The sequence below is a fragment of the Vombatus ursinus genome, unplaced genomic scaffold, assembly GCF_900497805.2.
Source record: "Vombatus ursinus unplaced genomic scaffold, bare-nosed wombat genome assembly UNPS02012319.1, whole genome shotgun sequence".
NCBI lineage: Eukaryota > Metazoa > Chordata > Mammalia > Diprotodontia > Vombatidae > Vombatus > Vombatus ursinus.
In genome coordinates this window covers 4,236,876-4,253,358 of record NW_020952097.1, presented here as the reverse complement: position 1 = coordinate 4,253,358, position 16,483 = coordinate 4,236,876, and the positions used below count along the sequence as shown (strand labels likewise).

Below are 16,483 nucleotides of genomic sequence, written 5' to 3'. Positions count from 1 at the left end.
AGTGTGTGTGTGAGAATTTACTAGCAAAATTTCTGAGAAAACATGTCAGAAAATGCAACATGAGTGGGCAGTGAGACTACAGTGTTAATTTCTGGGCTCCTGAGCAACAAAGGAACATGTGGAAGACTTTAGAGAGACCTCAGGGTGACCATCAGACCTCAGGTTTCACCTGATGATTGGCTAAGAAATAAGCACTGTCCTTGTAGGCACTGGGGTGGGACTCACCATCCAGCACACGACAAAACTCCTGTTTTCCTTTCTTTATCTCTTAGATAGTAAGGTTGCCTGACAGCCTTCTTCCACATGGAGCCTCTAGGACCCTATGTTTCCTGGGAAAGGCAAAGCTAAGAGCTTAGATCTTAGTAGAAGTAACCCCACTCACAAAATTGGGATAACAGGCCTACCTAGAAGCAATGGGTTGCCAGTCATTCAAGAGTTGTATTTTTTTTTATTAATTCCACCCAATAAATATTTTTTTATTGAGTTTTACTTTATGATGGGAGGTACAGTCCCTTTCAGGTCACTTGAATTGGGAAGAAGATAAGGATCCTGAGAGGATGGGGGCTGAGACATTTTGATAAACTTTTGAACTGTCTCTGATAATCTTCAAACTTTCTGCTCTAGCTGATATGACATCTGGGCTGTTCCTAAGGCACTCAGAAGCTGAGCGCCAAGGAGAACCCAGGTCACTCTGATACTGCTTGTGCAGAGAACCAGGCAGGCAGACAATCTCTATTCAGTGATGTGTTTGCAGGTCTGACAGGGGCCAGGAAGCTCAAGCTCAGCTCTGGTGGCATATGCGTAGATCCAATACACTCAGAAGAGGACTCCTGCCCCTCTGTCTATCTCTCTACTCTTATGCCTACGTAAGACAGCTCTTGCTGTGGAGAGGACACGTCCTCTACCTTAGAGCTGATAATGTTAGACTTCCAGATCTAGCATCAAAAGAACAAGACCTCAAAAGAGCTAGACCTTTCACACAAGTTCTTCAAAAGAAATCTTCCCACAAAAGTACCTGGATCATTTATTCTGCAAAAGCACAACTGTTTGGGTAAGTTGTAAAGTGCCTGAAGCCTTTTCCCACTACATATCTGAGGATTTTCTCCACCTGCTGTGTTGAAATCGAAACACAGAAATAAGCTTGGATGTACAATATTCAAAGGTTGAAACCTTCACTCCAGTCTTCTGCCAGACTTCCAATTTTTGAAAGCTGTCAAAAACTCTCAGTCCTCTCATTGAATGACTCGATGTGACAGAAAAGCAGACACACATTCTATAAACCGAATAAATAACTTGTCTCCCACATATATGGATTACCATGTGCTTAATTGTGTGTAGATGCTGGTGTAAGCAATAAAATACAAAATCAGGCTATAAAACCATTTATACCCTTCAACCCAGCAATATCACTACTAGGTCTGTATCCCAAAGAGATGAAAAATGAAAGTGAAAAGGATCTATATGTACACAAGTATTTGTAGCAAAGAATTGGAAATTGAGGGGATGCCCATCAATTTGGGGAATGGCTGAACAAGTTGTGGTATAGGATTATGATATAAATGACAAGCAGAATACTCTCAAAAAAAGCTGGACTTCCATGAACTGATACAAAGTGAAATGAGCAGAACCAGGAGAACATTGTACATAGCAACAGTAATATTGTGTGATGATCAACTGTGAATGATTTAGCTATTCTCAGCAATACAGGGATCCAAGACAATTCTGAAGGACTCATGATGAAAAATGCTATCTACCTTCAGAGAAACAACTGATGGAGTCTGAATGCAGATCAAAGGATACCTTTTTTAAACTTTATTTTTCTTTTTTTTGTCTTCTTTTACAACATGATTAAAATGGAAATGTGTTTTGCATGACTGCACATGTATAACCTACATCAAATTGCTTGCCTTCTCAATGAGGGAGGAAGGGAAAGGTGGAGGGAACTTGGAACTCAAAAATTTAAAAAAACAAATGTTAAAAATTGTTCTTCCATGTAATTAAGGAAAAATAAAATATTAAATTAAAAATACCAATAAAATAAAATACAAATTCACTTGCAAAATGTTACTAAATTCATAGTGAAGTGTGTAGGTGAGGGGAAGGCTAGAGTAAAGAACTGGCTACTACCAAGACTAGAGCCCAGGAATAAGCACCCACCAAGGGAAGGGGCTATAAATTCAGGATTTCGAGGTTCATCTCTTGAAAAGACTGAGAAGAGGGGGTCTGGCTGTGGGTCACTCATATCCCCGAATACATGTGACTTCTTCACATGTGTATGACCTTCTTCATACACATCGTCCTCTTCACATGGCTCTGAACCCCCAACGTGTGTGAGGCCCCCCTCACATGGGTGTGACCCTGGGCCGGAGACAGTTCCCAGAGAGACAGCGGAGACAACAAAGGCTGAACCGGAAAAGGGGTTGGCAGCGGAAGAGTAGACGGTAGAAGGTGTGGACGGAGAGGTCTCCAGAAGGGTCAGCATACTTCAGGGCAGTCAGAGGCGTATAGAGGGCGTTGGTCTGATAGCGAAGGGATGGCTGTGCTGAGCCAATCACCTGGGCAATGGCCTGGAAAGAGTAGGTTCCTGACTCTTAGGCAAAAACCTCCTGAGCCTCCAAAGAGGCAAGAATGAGGGACATGGAAACAGAAGGAGGGGACTGGAGGTCAGGGGCCTTGTTAGGGTCAGAGGTTGTTGTGGAAGGTATGGCCAACCCCATCCCAAGGGATGCCTGGCTCCACAGCTTCACTGGTGAAATGGGGGAGGAAGAGAGTGTTGGGAGGGATGAAGATTTCCATCTCCCTACCTGGGCAACATCCTCAGGGCTCTGGCCCAGGGTCTGGAAAATATCTTTGGATGCTGGGAGATAAACATCGAGGAAGTAGCTCAAGGTGTCAGGGTCGGTGTGAGGAAAATCAGCCTTGGAGACCTGGGCCACTAACTTGGCCTCAAAATCTGTGTTCACTGGCCCTGGTTCCACTAAGGACACACTGGGGAGGAACGAAGGCCTAAGACTTCTTTGGACTCCCATAAAGCCTTTCTCCAATGACTGCCTGCCCCCAGGACTCATCTTGGAAAGTTTCATTGTGGGTTAGCAATTCAGTGAATTAGAGGCCCCAGGAGGACACTATAGTCAAGGACACCCTCTATGCACAAAAACCTTCTCACCCTAGACTCCTTTCCTTACAGTCTAGGCCCTCTCCCCACTCAGAATCCATCACCCACTCCTTCCTCAGGACATCCTCTCAGAGTGTAGGCCTCTCTCTCCCACAATCCCCTGCCCCCAGAGTCCAGACCTTCCTATCCCCTCATAGCCCAGCGGTCCCCTCAGGACTCCTTTCCCCACTGGCCCCTTTCAGGGCCCAGCTCCTCCCCTCCTCAGGGTACAGATCCTCCTCTCTCCCCTCAGGTCTCCCACTTGGAGTTCAGATCCCCAGAATGTTCCACCCTGAGTGTCATCCCCATCTCACAAGATATTGAACTGCAGAAGCTGCACAGCCAAACTCTCACAGAACCCCTCCAATGCAAACTTGGAGGCTGAGTAGACATCATTGAATACGACACCTGGAAAGGGAGGCATGGCAGGATGAGAGTGTATTCAGGTTCCATGGGTGTCTAGGGAAGCCCACACCCTGATCCTGCCCCTGCCCTGGGAGTATGTAAGTGGGCCTCAATTTCTTCCCTCAGAATTAGGGACTTTTAGGTAGGCAAGGCTCCCGGGTGGGATTTGGGTAAAGGGAGATATCGAATGGATGGATCTGAGTGGGGCTATCTTCCTACTTAGGAGCAGGACCCAAAGTAGAGGATCCCAGAGGTGGGAAAGGGAGTCTTACCCTGCAATCCCATGACACTGCTGACCACCACGATGTGGCCTCTACGTCTCTGCTTCATGCTGGGCAGCACAGCCTTGATCAGCTGGACTGCCCCAAAGAAGTTGGTTTCAAAGACCTTCCTGATGTCTGCCATATTGAGGCCCTCCAGGGGCCCTACAATTCCCAAACCTGCATTGTTTACTGAAGGGAGTAGGAAGGGGTGACACTAAGGATGGTTGAGGATGAAACCTGGCCCCTCCCTCCCTCTCCCTGGACAGCTCCAGCTCCAGCCCCAGCCCCTACCATACTCCCCATCCCAATTTGGAACTAAAGAAGAGACCTGGGAGGGACTAACTACAGACCTGGAGAAGGTGTAACTGCTGCCTGGGGGTAGCAGTCAGGGAGGCAGAGGGGTCACAAGAACAGAGGAAAGAGCCAAGATTAACTAGGCCAACACTCTCATTTTACAGGGGAGGAAACTGAGGCCAAGGGAAGGAAAATTACTTGCCAAGATCCCACAACTTGTCAGTGGCAGAGTAGGGGCTAGAACATGGTCCTTTTGACTCCTAGTCTATGGCTCTAAGAAGATGGTAGGATAGCATGGTTTTGAGCTAGAAGGGCCTTTTTTCATATCATGGCCCCTTAAGCAGTTGTCTGGTGAAGCCAGGAGCTCCCTTTCAGAATCATGTTTCTAAATGCATAAAATACATAGGATTATGTTTTTTTTTCTGATCCAAGTTCCTGAACCCTCAGAAATCTATCCACAGACCCCCTGGAGTCTGTGGGGGTGTCCTTGGATCCCAAGTTAAGAACCCTTGATCTATAACACAATAGAATCAACCAAAATTTCAGAGGACTCTTGACAAAACATACTATCTATCTCCAAAAGGAAAGGTGATGGACTCAGAGTACAGAGGGAAGTATATTTTTTTTGGATATGGTTAATGTGGGAATTTGTTTTGCTTGATTACATATATTTATAAAGGGTTTTGTTTTTCTTGCTTTCCCAATGGGCAGGTGAGGTGGAAGGGAGAAACTTCAGGACTGAAAATAAAATAAAATAGAATTTAAAAAAAGAACCCCTGATCTAGTTTAACACCCTCATTTTACAGTTGGAGAAACTGAGGCCAAAAGAGGGGAGATGGCTTGCCCCAGATCACACAGGTAGTGAGTAATAGCCAGAATATGCCAAGTGCTCGGTCTCCATATCCAACCATCTTTCCACTACAGAGGGTGAAGGAAAGAGTCCTCTACTCCTCTCACCTATCCTCACTCTACCTTTGCCTGGGCTGGAGATGGACTGGCTGATTCCTTAGATAGGCCAGCCTGAAAAAGGTTTGTCTTACCTAGCACATCCAAAGACCTTCCCTCAGTGTTGCTTAGACAGGCAGACATGGAGTCCTCACTGCAGACATCCATCTGTGCCACAGTCAATGTCTGGCCCAGAGCCTCACCAGCTGCAGCCTCCAGTTTCTCCTTCTTCCCCAGGTCCCGCATGGTGGCGATCACTACACTGGCCAAGAGCACAGCACTGAGAGTAGGGGAGCAGCACAGTTTCCTGCCCCCTCATATCCCCCACCTTCTATGGGACAATTGCCTTGCCCCCTGTGGTTTAGTGTGCATGTACATTTGTGTACACAAGTGTATATCTATGTATCTGTGTGTATATAATTGGAGCTTAATACATGATTGATCCACACATGCTTTATATGTACTGCATGTCTACAAACATACAGAAGTAGGATCAGAGAATGGAAGGTACATACATGGCATGAAGGCAGATTCTGGCTCAGTATAAGGAAAATCTTCCCTATAGTTAGAGCTATTCAAAAAAGGAATGGGCTGCCTTGGGAGGTAGTGAGCTCCCTGTCTTTGACGGTCTTCAAGTGAAGGCCAGATGAACACTTTCTGGGTCTGTTTTGGAAATTACATTTCACATGGGGATTAGACAAGATGATGTCTAACATCTCTTCCAGTTCATAGATACAGAGCTGGAAGGACCTTTGAAGGGCCCCCTTATTTTACAGAGGAGGATACTGAGGCACAGAGAAGTTGGATGACTTGCCCAGAGTCACACAGTTAATAAATGTCTGAGGCTGGATTTGAACTCATATCTTTTTGACTCTTAACCCAGTGCACTATCCACTACATTAATCTGCCTCTCTCCTAAGAGTTTGTGTGTCTACTGTGTAAGGGTAACTTGATGCTGGAGGAGAGGGGAGGAGGCTTTATCCAATTTGGCAGAAATCCAACTGGGGCCTCAAGTCCTAACCTCCCCCTCTCCCCATTCAACAAAAGACTTCTCTTGAGTAATAGCTCCTTTGCTCACACCAACCCTTGATCCCTCTGGGCCCTAATGATTTGTGTATAGGGGGGAAGAGGGTGAGGTTGATCTGGGGATCCAGGGATTGTGGGATCATCTGTGGGATCACCAGATCTAGTGAGAGTAATTGAGAGGGCTACCTAGAAGGGGGGGGCGCTGCCAGGGTTCCCCAGATCCTCCCTCCGAAGACATATGAAGGACTATGTCCAAGGTTATACTTATGTAAGAGGCTTAGTCCTGGAGGCATAATCCTAGAAGGAGTGAGGAGGGAGGGAAAGCAGGAAAAAGGAGACAACTGAAGATGCAGTAAGGAGTGGAGGTGGGGTTCTTCAAGCCTGGGGTGAGGAAGATCCCCATGACACGTCCTTCCTCAATCCTCACTTCCTTGGAAAATGTAGACAAAATGGATCAGAGAGAAGTAATGGCAAAGGAAGACAGAGGGTCTGTGTAAATGGTTTTGTCAATGTGTCCATCTGTGCCGATGAATCTTTGTGTCTGTGTCAACATGTCTGCATCTGTATCACTAAAAATTGAATTGTATTTCTATGTCTGTGTGTCTGTGTATTTCTGCACGTCTGCCTCTATGTGTACATTTGTATGTGTGTACGGGCTATCATGTCTGGCTCGGTCTCCTATCCCTAAAACTGGGGGCTCCATCTTCCAGTAGAAGGGGTCCCAAACCCACCCCCATCCCTCTGCCCTGCTTACCATGGTATCTCTGTTGAGGGTCCTGGGCCAACTTTACAGCCAGATGTAGACCAATTCCTGAAGAGCAACCGGTGATCAGGACAGTCCTGGGGTGTCTTTCTGGGCCCTCAGCTCTTGCCATGTCTGACTTCTCTGAGTCATGTGATCATCCTTGTTTGTCTGGTCATGCCTGAACTCCCCTCCTTTCTTCCAAGATCACATGATCCCTGTGCAACAAGGATAACACAGGGGCTAATGAACCAAAGGCTTAAGAGTGTGTAGGGAGGGGGACAGGTAGGGAGATAGAGAAGACAGGAAGGACGAGAGTAACTAACCACACCTCCTCCAACTACTAAGCACAGGGAGCCCTTGAATCTAAAGGAAAAAATGGGGGACAATTGGAATGTACTTGGAGGTGTGGTGGAGTAGAAAGGACTCTTGATATCAGTGTGACCTTGAGTAGATCTCTTAACATCTCTGGGCCTCAGTTTTTCCTGTTTTTAAAATTAAGCGGTAAGACTAGATGACCCCTAATGTCCATTTTCTGTCTGAATGGCCTTATTAATGGTCTTATTAGGCTACCATCCTAAGAACTGAGAGCTTTGGGAACCATTCCCATCCTCATTTTCTCTGCCTCACAGACCTCAGGGAGTCAGGCAGAAACCGTATTTCTGGGGCCCCTAATCCACTGGAAGGAGGGATGCCTGACTTTGGGCTGAGAAAGGCTCAAGTACAGATATCAGGCAGAGTGGGGGAGGGGCGTGGAGACAGACTGACAGAGCCAGAGACACAGAGAAAAACAGAGGGAGAGAAAGGAGTTGGAAGATTTACAGGGACTCAGGTTAGATATAAGAAGTTACTGGCCCGGTATGAGGGCAGCTAGGTGGCCGAGTGGATAGAATTCTGTGGCTGAAGTCCGGAGGACTCATCTTCCCGAGTTCAACCACTAGTTACGTGACCCTAGGCAAGTCATTTGACCCTGTTTGCCTTAGTTTCCTCATCTATAAAATGAACTGGAGTGGCAAACCACTCCAGTTATCTTTGCCAAGAAAAAACTTAATAGAGTCGCGACTCAACAACATGATTTACTGAGTCTGGAAATGTTTTTGACGCTCCATCAGAAGACTTGCGCCAGAGGCCTCTTAAGTATTATTATTGGTGGTGAGTAGTGGTGAGCAGGATCAGCCCCATCCTCTACCATTCCGACTTCGGGTCAGACTCACCCCCTCAGTCCCCACCCCTGCACACAAAAATACTTTGTTTTTTGAAGAGAGAGCCAGCAAAGAAGGGGTTAACCCTTCTCTCAGTGTCCGGGCCCCTTCTGCCTGGAAATGGAGCAGGCATTCCCCACTCCGACTCTCTCTTGTTTCAGGGTGCCGGCCCTCCTCCCTCCAGCCAGGTCTTTTGGTACTTCCACCGAGAAGCTTACGTATGGGCTTATGTTCAGAGCATGACCAGCCCCAGGGGCACCCCAACCCCAGACTCAAGAGCAACGGAGCACGGGTCTTAAACGCGCGGGTGCGCACGCAAGCACACACGTGTACAGAGAAATAGAGCCAGACACACATGTGCTGAAACTTGCCCTGGGTTGGGATGGGGCGTCAGAAGGCGCAAATTACTCTAGGTTTGCCTACCTCAAACTCTCAAGGACGGAGGGAGAGATTTGAGTTGGAATAACCTTGCCCCAGCTCCAAGCCCTCAGTGAGTGTCGGTGCCCGGCTCCAGCCTCCCTAGAATAGGCCAATTAGGTCTCTGGACAAAATTTTCCCAACTCCGGCTTTCCTCCAGGGAGAGTTCCAAGTGAGCACGCCCCCGTCCCGCCTCGCCCGGCCCCGCCCTGCCCAGCCCGGCCCAGGCTGGGCCCGGGAGCTGGGGTGGGGTGGGGACGGGACAGAACCAGAGGGGGCGGGGGCTCCGGCAAGTTTCTGCTCAGAAGTCTGTAGAAGTTGCCTTAAGTTTGAAGTGGGAGCCCCACTGAGAGGAATCCCCTCCCCCCACCTCTCCCACCTGTCCCAGCTGGTAGCAAGGAGGATCCCCCTGTTCTTCAGCTGGTGATAGCGGCATACAGCTGAGCCGGGGGCCGGGGCCGGCTGGAATTGAGGATGAGGACTGGGACTGGTAGCCGAGAATGGGGCAGGTCCAGGTTCTGGGCAGACCTCTTCCTGATCCTCACTTCCCTGATACAACTGCCCCAAGGGGGAATAGGTAAGTGGGGCCCGTGAGGCTAGTGAGGGTGAGTGGATTTCCCACGTCAAAAAACCTCCTCCCCACCCCCTACACACCCAAGTCCTGAAGAGAGAAAGGGAAGGGAATCCCAGAATTTTTCCCAGTGCCTGGGTGGGGCTGGGGGAAATGAAAGTGTGTTTGCGTGAGATAGATTAAGAACTGCAGTGTGTCGTTCCTTGCCAATAGTGGGCAATTATGTGTATAATAGCTGTTATGTCATCGCGATTATTAGAGTCTGAGTGTCTTGTGTGTGATTGTGGCTATTTGTTTGAAGTGGAATAGTGACTGTGTGTCAGTGTATGTGTGTGACTGTATCACTGCGTTATGGTAGGAGTTGTGGTTTGTCAGTCTGAGCGTAGGATAATGATTGAATTGTGTGATTCTGATCTTATATCTTCGTACCATTGTATCTGTGTCTGTGGTTGTGATTGTCACACACAGCACTGTGTGCATTGTAGCATTGTGTAGCATTGTGAGAGTGCTCAAGTGTCTGGGTGTATGATTGCGTGTTTGTGTGTGAGGCTGGTACTGTTTGAATGGTGGGTATGTATTCTGTGGCGGTTGGAGACAAATGTGTCTCAGTGTATGATTTAATGATTATATGTGTGATAAAGGGGTGCGTGTATATGTATGACACTGTGTATTGGGGGTGTGTGAGAGACAATGATTATGTATCAGTGATTGAATTAATTAAGATCCGAGTTCAAATCTGGCCTCAGACACTTACTAACTGTGCTACCGTGGGCAAGTCACTTACCCCTATTTGCCTCAGTTTCCTCATCTGTAAAATGAGCTGGAAAAGGAAATGGCAAACCACTCCAGTATCTTTTCCAAGAAAACCCCAAATGGGGTCACGAAGAGTCAGACACGACTGAACAACAATAATTGTATTAATATGAGTGAGATTGTGTATGGAAATTGTGTGTAATTATGTTGCATAAATCTGTTATTTTTATTGTATCTGTGTCTGTGGTAGTGGTGATGTGGGAAGGGCGTGAGTATTTGCGGAAGAAGTTTAGCTGAGAGAGGATTTATCTCTTTAGCTTCTGCCCATCCCTTGGCTTTGGGGGAGGAGAGTAAAAGCGGGAGATGATGGCGCCCCCTGGGGGTCTGAACTGCTTCCCAGGTCATCCTTCCTACCCTAGAGTGGTTTTGCCCATGTCTCCACCTTTCTCTCCAAACTCCAATCCCATTTGCTTCCTTTGACTATGGGTGCTCTGCCCGCCTGCCTGGAGTCCCTAGCCTGGGCGCCCCGCCTGCTTCCTCCTACACAGGGGCTCCTGGGCGGTCCCTGAGGCCGCTCAGCTCAGCACCATGGACAGGGCCCAGGGAGAAGGGGAGGGGCGGGGTTGGGTTCAGGGGCTGGGTTGGAGGGGGCAGATAGCTTCTCCTCCCCCACCAGCTGCGACCCAGTTTAATAGTGTTTTTCCTTTCTAATTTCTCAGCATCCCCCGGGGTGGCGCTAGGCCTGGGTTGAGTGAGTCATCAGCGACTGTGACGCATAGGCAGCTGTGCATATCTGGCATGGGGGGGGGGATCTCTCTACCCCCAGGGGAAGGAGTCCCCATTCCCTCCTCTACAACAAGCATTCCTCAAGGGGAGGTGACTCTGAAGTACTCTGTCCTGATTGCTTCTGGGAAGGCTACAGCCCTTCTCCCACATCTGTCATTGGAAGTCCCTTTGCTCCCCAGAGCTAACCCATCTTAGTATTTCAATGTCCATAAAGAAGACCTTGAGCTCTGTAATTGCCCCAGACCCATTTCATTCTTTCCCTAGGCCCTAGCTTGGCAGAGAGTTGGAATGGGGGAGAGGAGAGAGGCCACTGATGCCAACTCCGCCCCCATCCTCTAGGACTAAAGGCCTCTTGTCTTTGGTCACTCTGGCCTGGGGAAAAGGGAAGGAATGAGCTAACTCCAAGACTAGAGAGAGCACCAGATACTGCCATAAGTTTTAGAAAAGTCATCCAAGGAAGAAAGGGGAAGAACCTGAAATGGAAACAGGAGGGATTTAGGTTAGATGTTAGGAAAAATTACAAATGTCAGGAATTGTTAGAATTAGCAATTCAAAAGTATTTGCTCCCTTCACACTCCCATCCCAAAGATTGAGGAGGGGGCAGTTAAGTAGAATGGTTGTGGGAGGGCTGATGGGGGAGAGAGGCTAGATCACCACTTGTATTTCTTCCCTTACTATGGGCCAGTGACGGTCCCTGGGGAGTGATGCCTATGGTCAGCAGGGAGCCCGAGTCCCAGCCCCTGTTTCAACCCTTACCCCCAAAGGGAGCCCTGACACTAACCCTTCCCCTTTTCCCTCCAAATCCTTCTCACACACACTGAAGGGTAGGAGTCAGGACAGGCTCTAACCCAGATCCCATTTCCTGACAGTCCAGTTATTTGCCAGGCTATGAAATTCAGAATCAGTTTAAAAAAAAAAGGCAAAAATAAACACAAATACACACAGGGAGAGACAATTGATGAGACAAGTTTATGAGTCCCAAGAAAGGGGAAGAGAAGATTGTCTTATGTGGAACTTTACCAAAGAAGGATCTATAGTGTGTGTATGTGTGGGGGGTGGAAGCTCTGAGGGTCCAATGGAAACCCCTCCCTCAATCTTCCCCCTTCTTGGGGGGGGAATCCTGCCTCCCCTTTGATGAAGTCAGCAGGGCTGGGAGATTGGAGTGAGATCATGGCAGATTCTGTGGAAATCTTGATTCTGCCAAGAATCTCAGGTCAGAAGGTCAGTAGGACAGGAGGTTGGGTGGGGGGGGCCCAAGGGAAGCCCCCTGCTCCTCCTCAGTGCTGCTCTGCAGCAAAGGGAGGGGCCCATCTGGATTCACTTAGTCTCTGTGCTTGGACTACTTGGCTTTTCCCAGGGTGGGGGCTGTTTTACATAAGGCCCCCCCCATAATCATATCCCTCCCCTACCTGTCCCTTGCCCTCCCTCCATTCCTGTACCTATGTTACTTTGAGAGACTGGGGAGGGATGGTCATTAAGCACCCCCAATGCGTGCTTCTCAGTGGGAGATGGCTCTGTGGACATTGGGTGAGGGGGTCATTTGCTCCACATCTGGTCTCTTTATGCTGCCAGCTTGCCTCTGTGTGTGTATGTGCAGAGGGGACACATCAAGAAGAACAAACCTGGAATGTACATTCTCTGCATATATGTTCTCCCTTGGGCTCCCCTCCCCTTGTTTCTTGGGAAAAGATCAGGAGCCAGAGGGAGTAAGAGGGGTAAGGACCCCAGGGGAAGAGGAGAGAGAAGAGCTGAGATTACAGCCTGACTAGGAGCAAGGGTGAGAGCTGTAAGGGCCCAGGGGCCCTGGGCTGGGACTGGGGGAGAAAAGACAGAGTCAGGCTCTGGGGCTCAGGCCAGGAACTTTTGATTCATCCTAAAACTAGGTCAGATTTTTTCTCACCAAAGACCAAGTAAAAAAAGATTAGAGCCAAAGGCCTAACAGGATGGAACAGCTGGGGGTGGGGGTGGTAGGAGCAGAGAAAATGGTGTCCCAGGCCCATGTCCTGCCTCTCAAACTCCTAATCCTGGCTTTTCCCTTCCCAAACATCAGCTCCCCAGCATCAGACCAATATGTGGGAAGAGTTAGGCTGTCTCAGCCCCTGTCTCGCCCCAGCACCCATGACCTTGTGGTTTGTTCTTTCAGCTAACCCTGTAGATGTGCTTCAGGCATTGGGAGTCAAGGGAGGCAGAGCCAAGGTCCCTGAAGTGCTAGGATTCTGCCCCCAAAGGTCCCCAGAAGGAGATCGAGCGTTCTGGGTGGGAAACTCCAGCCAGCTCAGTGTCCCCACAGGGCGACTTTGGCCAGGTAAGAGCTGGGAGGGGAAGCTGGGAGGATGTGTGGAGAGGTAGTCAAGGCCATCTGGGGAGGCCCAATTCTGAGTTATCTTCTCCCACTGTCCCAGCTGGTCACTTTCCAGAGAACTTTTCCCTGCTGGTCACCCTGAGGGGCTATTCATCTGGTCAGGCTGTCCTCCTGTCCATTTATGATGAAAGGGGAGTGAGGCAACTGGGGCTAGGAGTGGGGCAGCCAACCCAGCTCCTATCTGACCCCCCCAGCCCCAGTCTGCTTCCCACGACAGTTGATCTCATGGATGGCAGGTGAGTGCATCTGGAGCTCGGATCAGTTAACCTCAGATTGAAGGGCTGGAAGTTTGAGAAAAGAGGGATCAGCAGCATTTCCCACCTGCATGTCAAGGTTGAACTCCTTCTCCCTCCAGGTGGCACCGGGTGGCAGTCAGTGTAGACAACTGGACAGTGACTCTGGTGGCTGACTGTGAACCACAGCCCCCAGTGAGCTGGGGGTGGCAGAGATTGACCCCTGTCAGCACAGCTGGCCTTATTATGCTGGGGACACAGGACCCTGGAGAAGAGGCCTTCCAGGTAGGGGTAGAGACCTTGGAGGGACCCAGGGGACAATGACAATCTAGAGATAGAGAAAAATGGAGGTGGGGAGGGGGTAGATTATGCAGACAGTCCTAAGGGAGATCCTGACCCTTGGGGCCCTAATCCACCCAAAGCTAGGACAAGACAGAAAACCTGAGTGGAGAACTAAAGCCACACCTCCTCTTCTACAGGAGAGCTCAGGGCTCCTTTCTTCTTGGCTTCTCCCAGATCTCAGCCCCCCCCCTACCCCCCCCCCCCATTCTTGGTCCAGGCCTCAGAGATGGGAACTAACAGTTCAGAATAAAGAGGTGGGTGGGGTGGGGCCAGGGTGAGGCGTCCTCCTGGAGCTGCAGAGAAAGTGCAGCCCCAGCCTGCTGTGAGATTGTGATTGTTGTGTGTTCCACACTATTGATGGGGAGGGGGTCTGGGTGGATTCCAGAGTGTGAGGCTATGAAGGTGACCCCTTCCCTGTGTTTGTGGTGTTTGTGTCCTTCACTAGAGCCTTTTCCCCACCAGCCTCCTCTCTAGCTCCCTGTCCTCTCCATTTTCTCCTTTGATTCTGGGGAGTTAGGGCTGTAGAGGAATGTGGGCAATACAAGGGGTTCTCTGGTAAACTCTCTAGAACGGTCTTGGATGAGAGTATCTAGAAGAACTCTCGTGAGAATCTATTTGGAGGTGGGTTTTTTTGGGGTGGTGGTGGAGGCAATCAGGGTTAAATGACTTACTTAGGGTCACACAGCTAGTAAGTGTCTGAGATCATATTTGAACTCAGATCTTTCTGACTCCAGGGCCAGTGCTGTATCCACTGTACCACCTATCTGCCCCTCTAGCAAGAATCTAGATGCTTTTTTTCTGGGAAAACACTGACCCGACCAAGTGTGTCTGGGCATCAGAGGATGCTGGGGATCTCTTAGATGGTCTTTATGGCATGTCTGGAAGGGGGGATCCCTAGAGGATATCTAAAGGGAGCGAAATTGGTTTTGGTGGGGTCTTTGTGTAAGGGTGATGAAATGACCTGGGGAGGGGTTAGTTTCTGAAGTATGGGGAGGAGATGGGAATCCCTGGGGAATATTGGAGGAGACTGTAGGTTTTTAAAGTACTTGATCTGAAAGAGTTTCTTGGAGGAAGGTCTCTGGGAATAGGAATTTCTAAGAAGCTTCAGAGACATGGAACTGGAGGGCATTTCATTTTAAGGTCCCAAAAGGGAACCTTGAATTCCTAAGATGTTAAGGACTCCCTGTCTCTGAGGGCTGATATATATGGAGGGCAGAACTCTTGTGTTGGAGCAGAAATATCAGTGAGACCCCCGTCTCCCTGAAAACATTTTGTGAGAATGGGGGAAAAGGGTGTTGAGAGAGAGACATCCTAGGCCGGGGAGAAGTATGAGTTTTTCCCAGAGACTGGGTCCAGATTGGATATGTGTGATTGACTTGGGGTAGGGGGAGAGGGCTGTGCCCTTCCATAGAGGTCCCCGGTCCCCACAACTTCATGGAATGGAATAAGACAGACCAGAAGAATCATTCCATTCTTTCTCTCCCTACCTCAACCTTCCTCCCCGCTCCAACACACACACTTAGCCTAAGGGGGCCTGGAAGTGGTAGATAGAGTCTTGAGTCAGCCCCAGCTATTCCTAGGGTTGTTTCCAGGGATCCTACACCCCCACCCCTGTCTACTTTGGTACTGGGGACCTGATAGTATCTTTTCCCAGCCTTACCCTATATGAGATAGAAGAATAGTCTGGGGTGGGGGAGGTAGCATCCAACTTTCAAAGCAGGTGGTACAGTGGATAGAGCACTGGCCCTGGAGTCAGGAGGACCTGAGTTCAAATTTGGTCTCAAACACTTGACACTTACTAGCTGTGTGACCCTAGGCAAGTCACTTAACCCCATTGCTTAGCCCTGCCCCCCCAAAATAGCAGGTGCTAGCTCTCAAGGGGTCTGGGAGAGAGCAATGATGACCCCAGGTCCTGATTCTTCAGACCCTCCCCTCACTTCCATCCCTTTCCTTTCCTCTTTGCAGGGGGATATCCAGGAGCTTATGATCCTGCAAGATGCTCAGGCTGCCTTCAGGGCCTGTGAAAACCTGCTGCCCAGCTGTGACACCCCCACTACCCCAGCCACGCCAACCACAGGGGTGAGCACACCTTTGCCTTTGCCACAAGATAAATGACTGGGGGAGTAGATGGCACTGTGGATAGAGTACTGTATTTGGAATCGGGAAGACCTGAGTTTGAATCCTGCCTCAGATATTAGCTACCTAGTTATTAAGCTAACTAAGGCCTTAACCTCTCTTGGCTTCAGTTTCCTCACTTGTAAAATGAAGGGGTTTGACTTGACCTGTAAAGTCCCTTCCAGCTTTAGAACTATGATCCTATGACTTCATATGCACTGGCATGGGATAAATAATTCTCCTAGCATGGAGTGGGTGACCCCTGACTTGTTGGCATGGGATGGATGACCCTTGCCCTGGGGCAAGTGGTTTTAAATTGCTCACCTTGGGGCAGGCTGACCCTTAAGAACTAGCTCACAGTCCAGGATCCTATGTGACCAAGGTGGCTGGGTTCCCAACCTAGAGAAGGGCTGCTTACTGGGGAGCATCTTCTGGGCCCTGAGCAGAATACCTTCTACCCAGGTTGAGCCAGATACCCCTCCTCCCCAAAGGAAGGGGAAGGGGAAAGGGAAAGGGAAAGGAAAGGGCCGCAAGGGCCGCAAGGGAAAGGGCAAGAAGAAGAAAAACAAGGACTCTGAGAAACCAGAAGTGCCCCCAACTTCTCCAGAAGGCCAGGTAAAGTCTTCCTCCTCCCCACCACTTGTAACTTTCCCATGACTGGTCATACCATCTTTAATTTTCATTAATTCTGACTAGTGGTCATTAAGAGGGGACTGACAGTGGGCAAGAGATGCGGCTAGTCAGAGGTTTTTAGAGTCACTGCCAGGTGCCTCCAGGATGTGGGGAATAGCTGGAGTCCTTCCTGGGCCCTCCCAGGCCCTTTTAGTTCTCTCCCTACCCTCCTTAGTCCTGACCTTTTGCCTAGGAGTTATC

General features: G+C 49.3%; 2 protein-coding genes across 2 annotated transcripts in view; one reads left to right on the top strand and one right to left on the bottom strand.

Annotated features, from left to right (window-relative positions):
• Positions 1-2,036: 2,036 nt before the first annotated feature.
• On the bottom strand, positions 2,037-8,600 carry RDH8 (retinol dehydrogenase 8). Its single transcript, XM_027857791.1, has 7 exons — positions 8,455-8,600; positions 6,842-7,047; positions 5,157-5,318; positions 3,832-4,011; positions 3,469-3,562; positions 2,805-2,988; positions 2,037-2,567 (listed from the first exon to the last, which is right to left on the bottom strand). Exons 2-7 carry the CDS (start codon positions 6,960-6,962, stop codon positions 2,343-2,345), a joined length of 966 nt encoding a protein of 321 aa, XP_027713592.1. The 5' UTR covers positions 6,963-7,047; positions 8,455-8,600; the 3' UTR covers positions 2,037-2,342.
• A 134-nt stretch (positions 8,601-8,734) lies between these two features.
• The window catches only part of COL5A3 (collagen type V alpha 3 chain), a 33,279-nt gene continuing 25,530 nt past the window's right edge, over positions 8,735-16,483 (top strand). Inside the window, exons 1-6 of the mRNA XM_027857811.1 lie at positions 8,735-9,025; positions 12,702-12,863; positions 12,961-13,156; positions 13,276-13,438; positions 15,461-15,574; positions 16,073-16,225. Of these exons, the coding sequence (XP_027713612.1) occupies positions 8,923-9,025; positions 12,702-12,863; positions 12,961-13,156; positions 13,276-13,438; positions 15,461-15,574; positions 16,073-16,225 (891 nt within the window). The 5' untranslated portion in view covers positions 8,735-8,922. The remainder of the gene's footprint in view (positions 9,026-12,701; positions 12,864-12,960; positions 13,157-13,275; positions 13,439-15,460; positions 15,575-16,072; positions 16,226-16,483) is intronic.

Excerpts from the sequence above, each read along its gene's own strand:
- RDH8 (XM_027857791.1), bottom strand. The coding sequence starts at position 6,962 with ATGGCAAGAGCTGAGGGCCCAGAAAGACACCCCAGGACTGTCCTGATC. Across the intron at positions 3,563-3,831 it reads CAGTGTCATGGGATTGCAGG|GTGTCGTATTCAATGATGTC; the intron begins GTAAGACTCCCT and ends CTCCCTTTCCAG. Across the intron at positions 2,568-2,804 it reads GCCCTGAGGATGTTGCCCAG|GCCATTGCCCAGGTGATTGG; the intron begins GTAGGGAGATGG and ends TACTCTTTCCAG.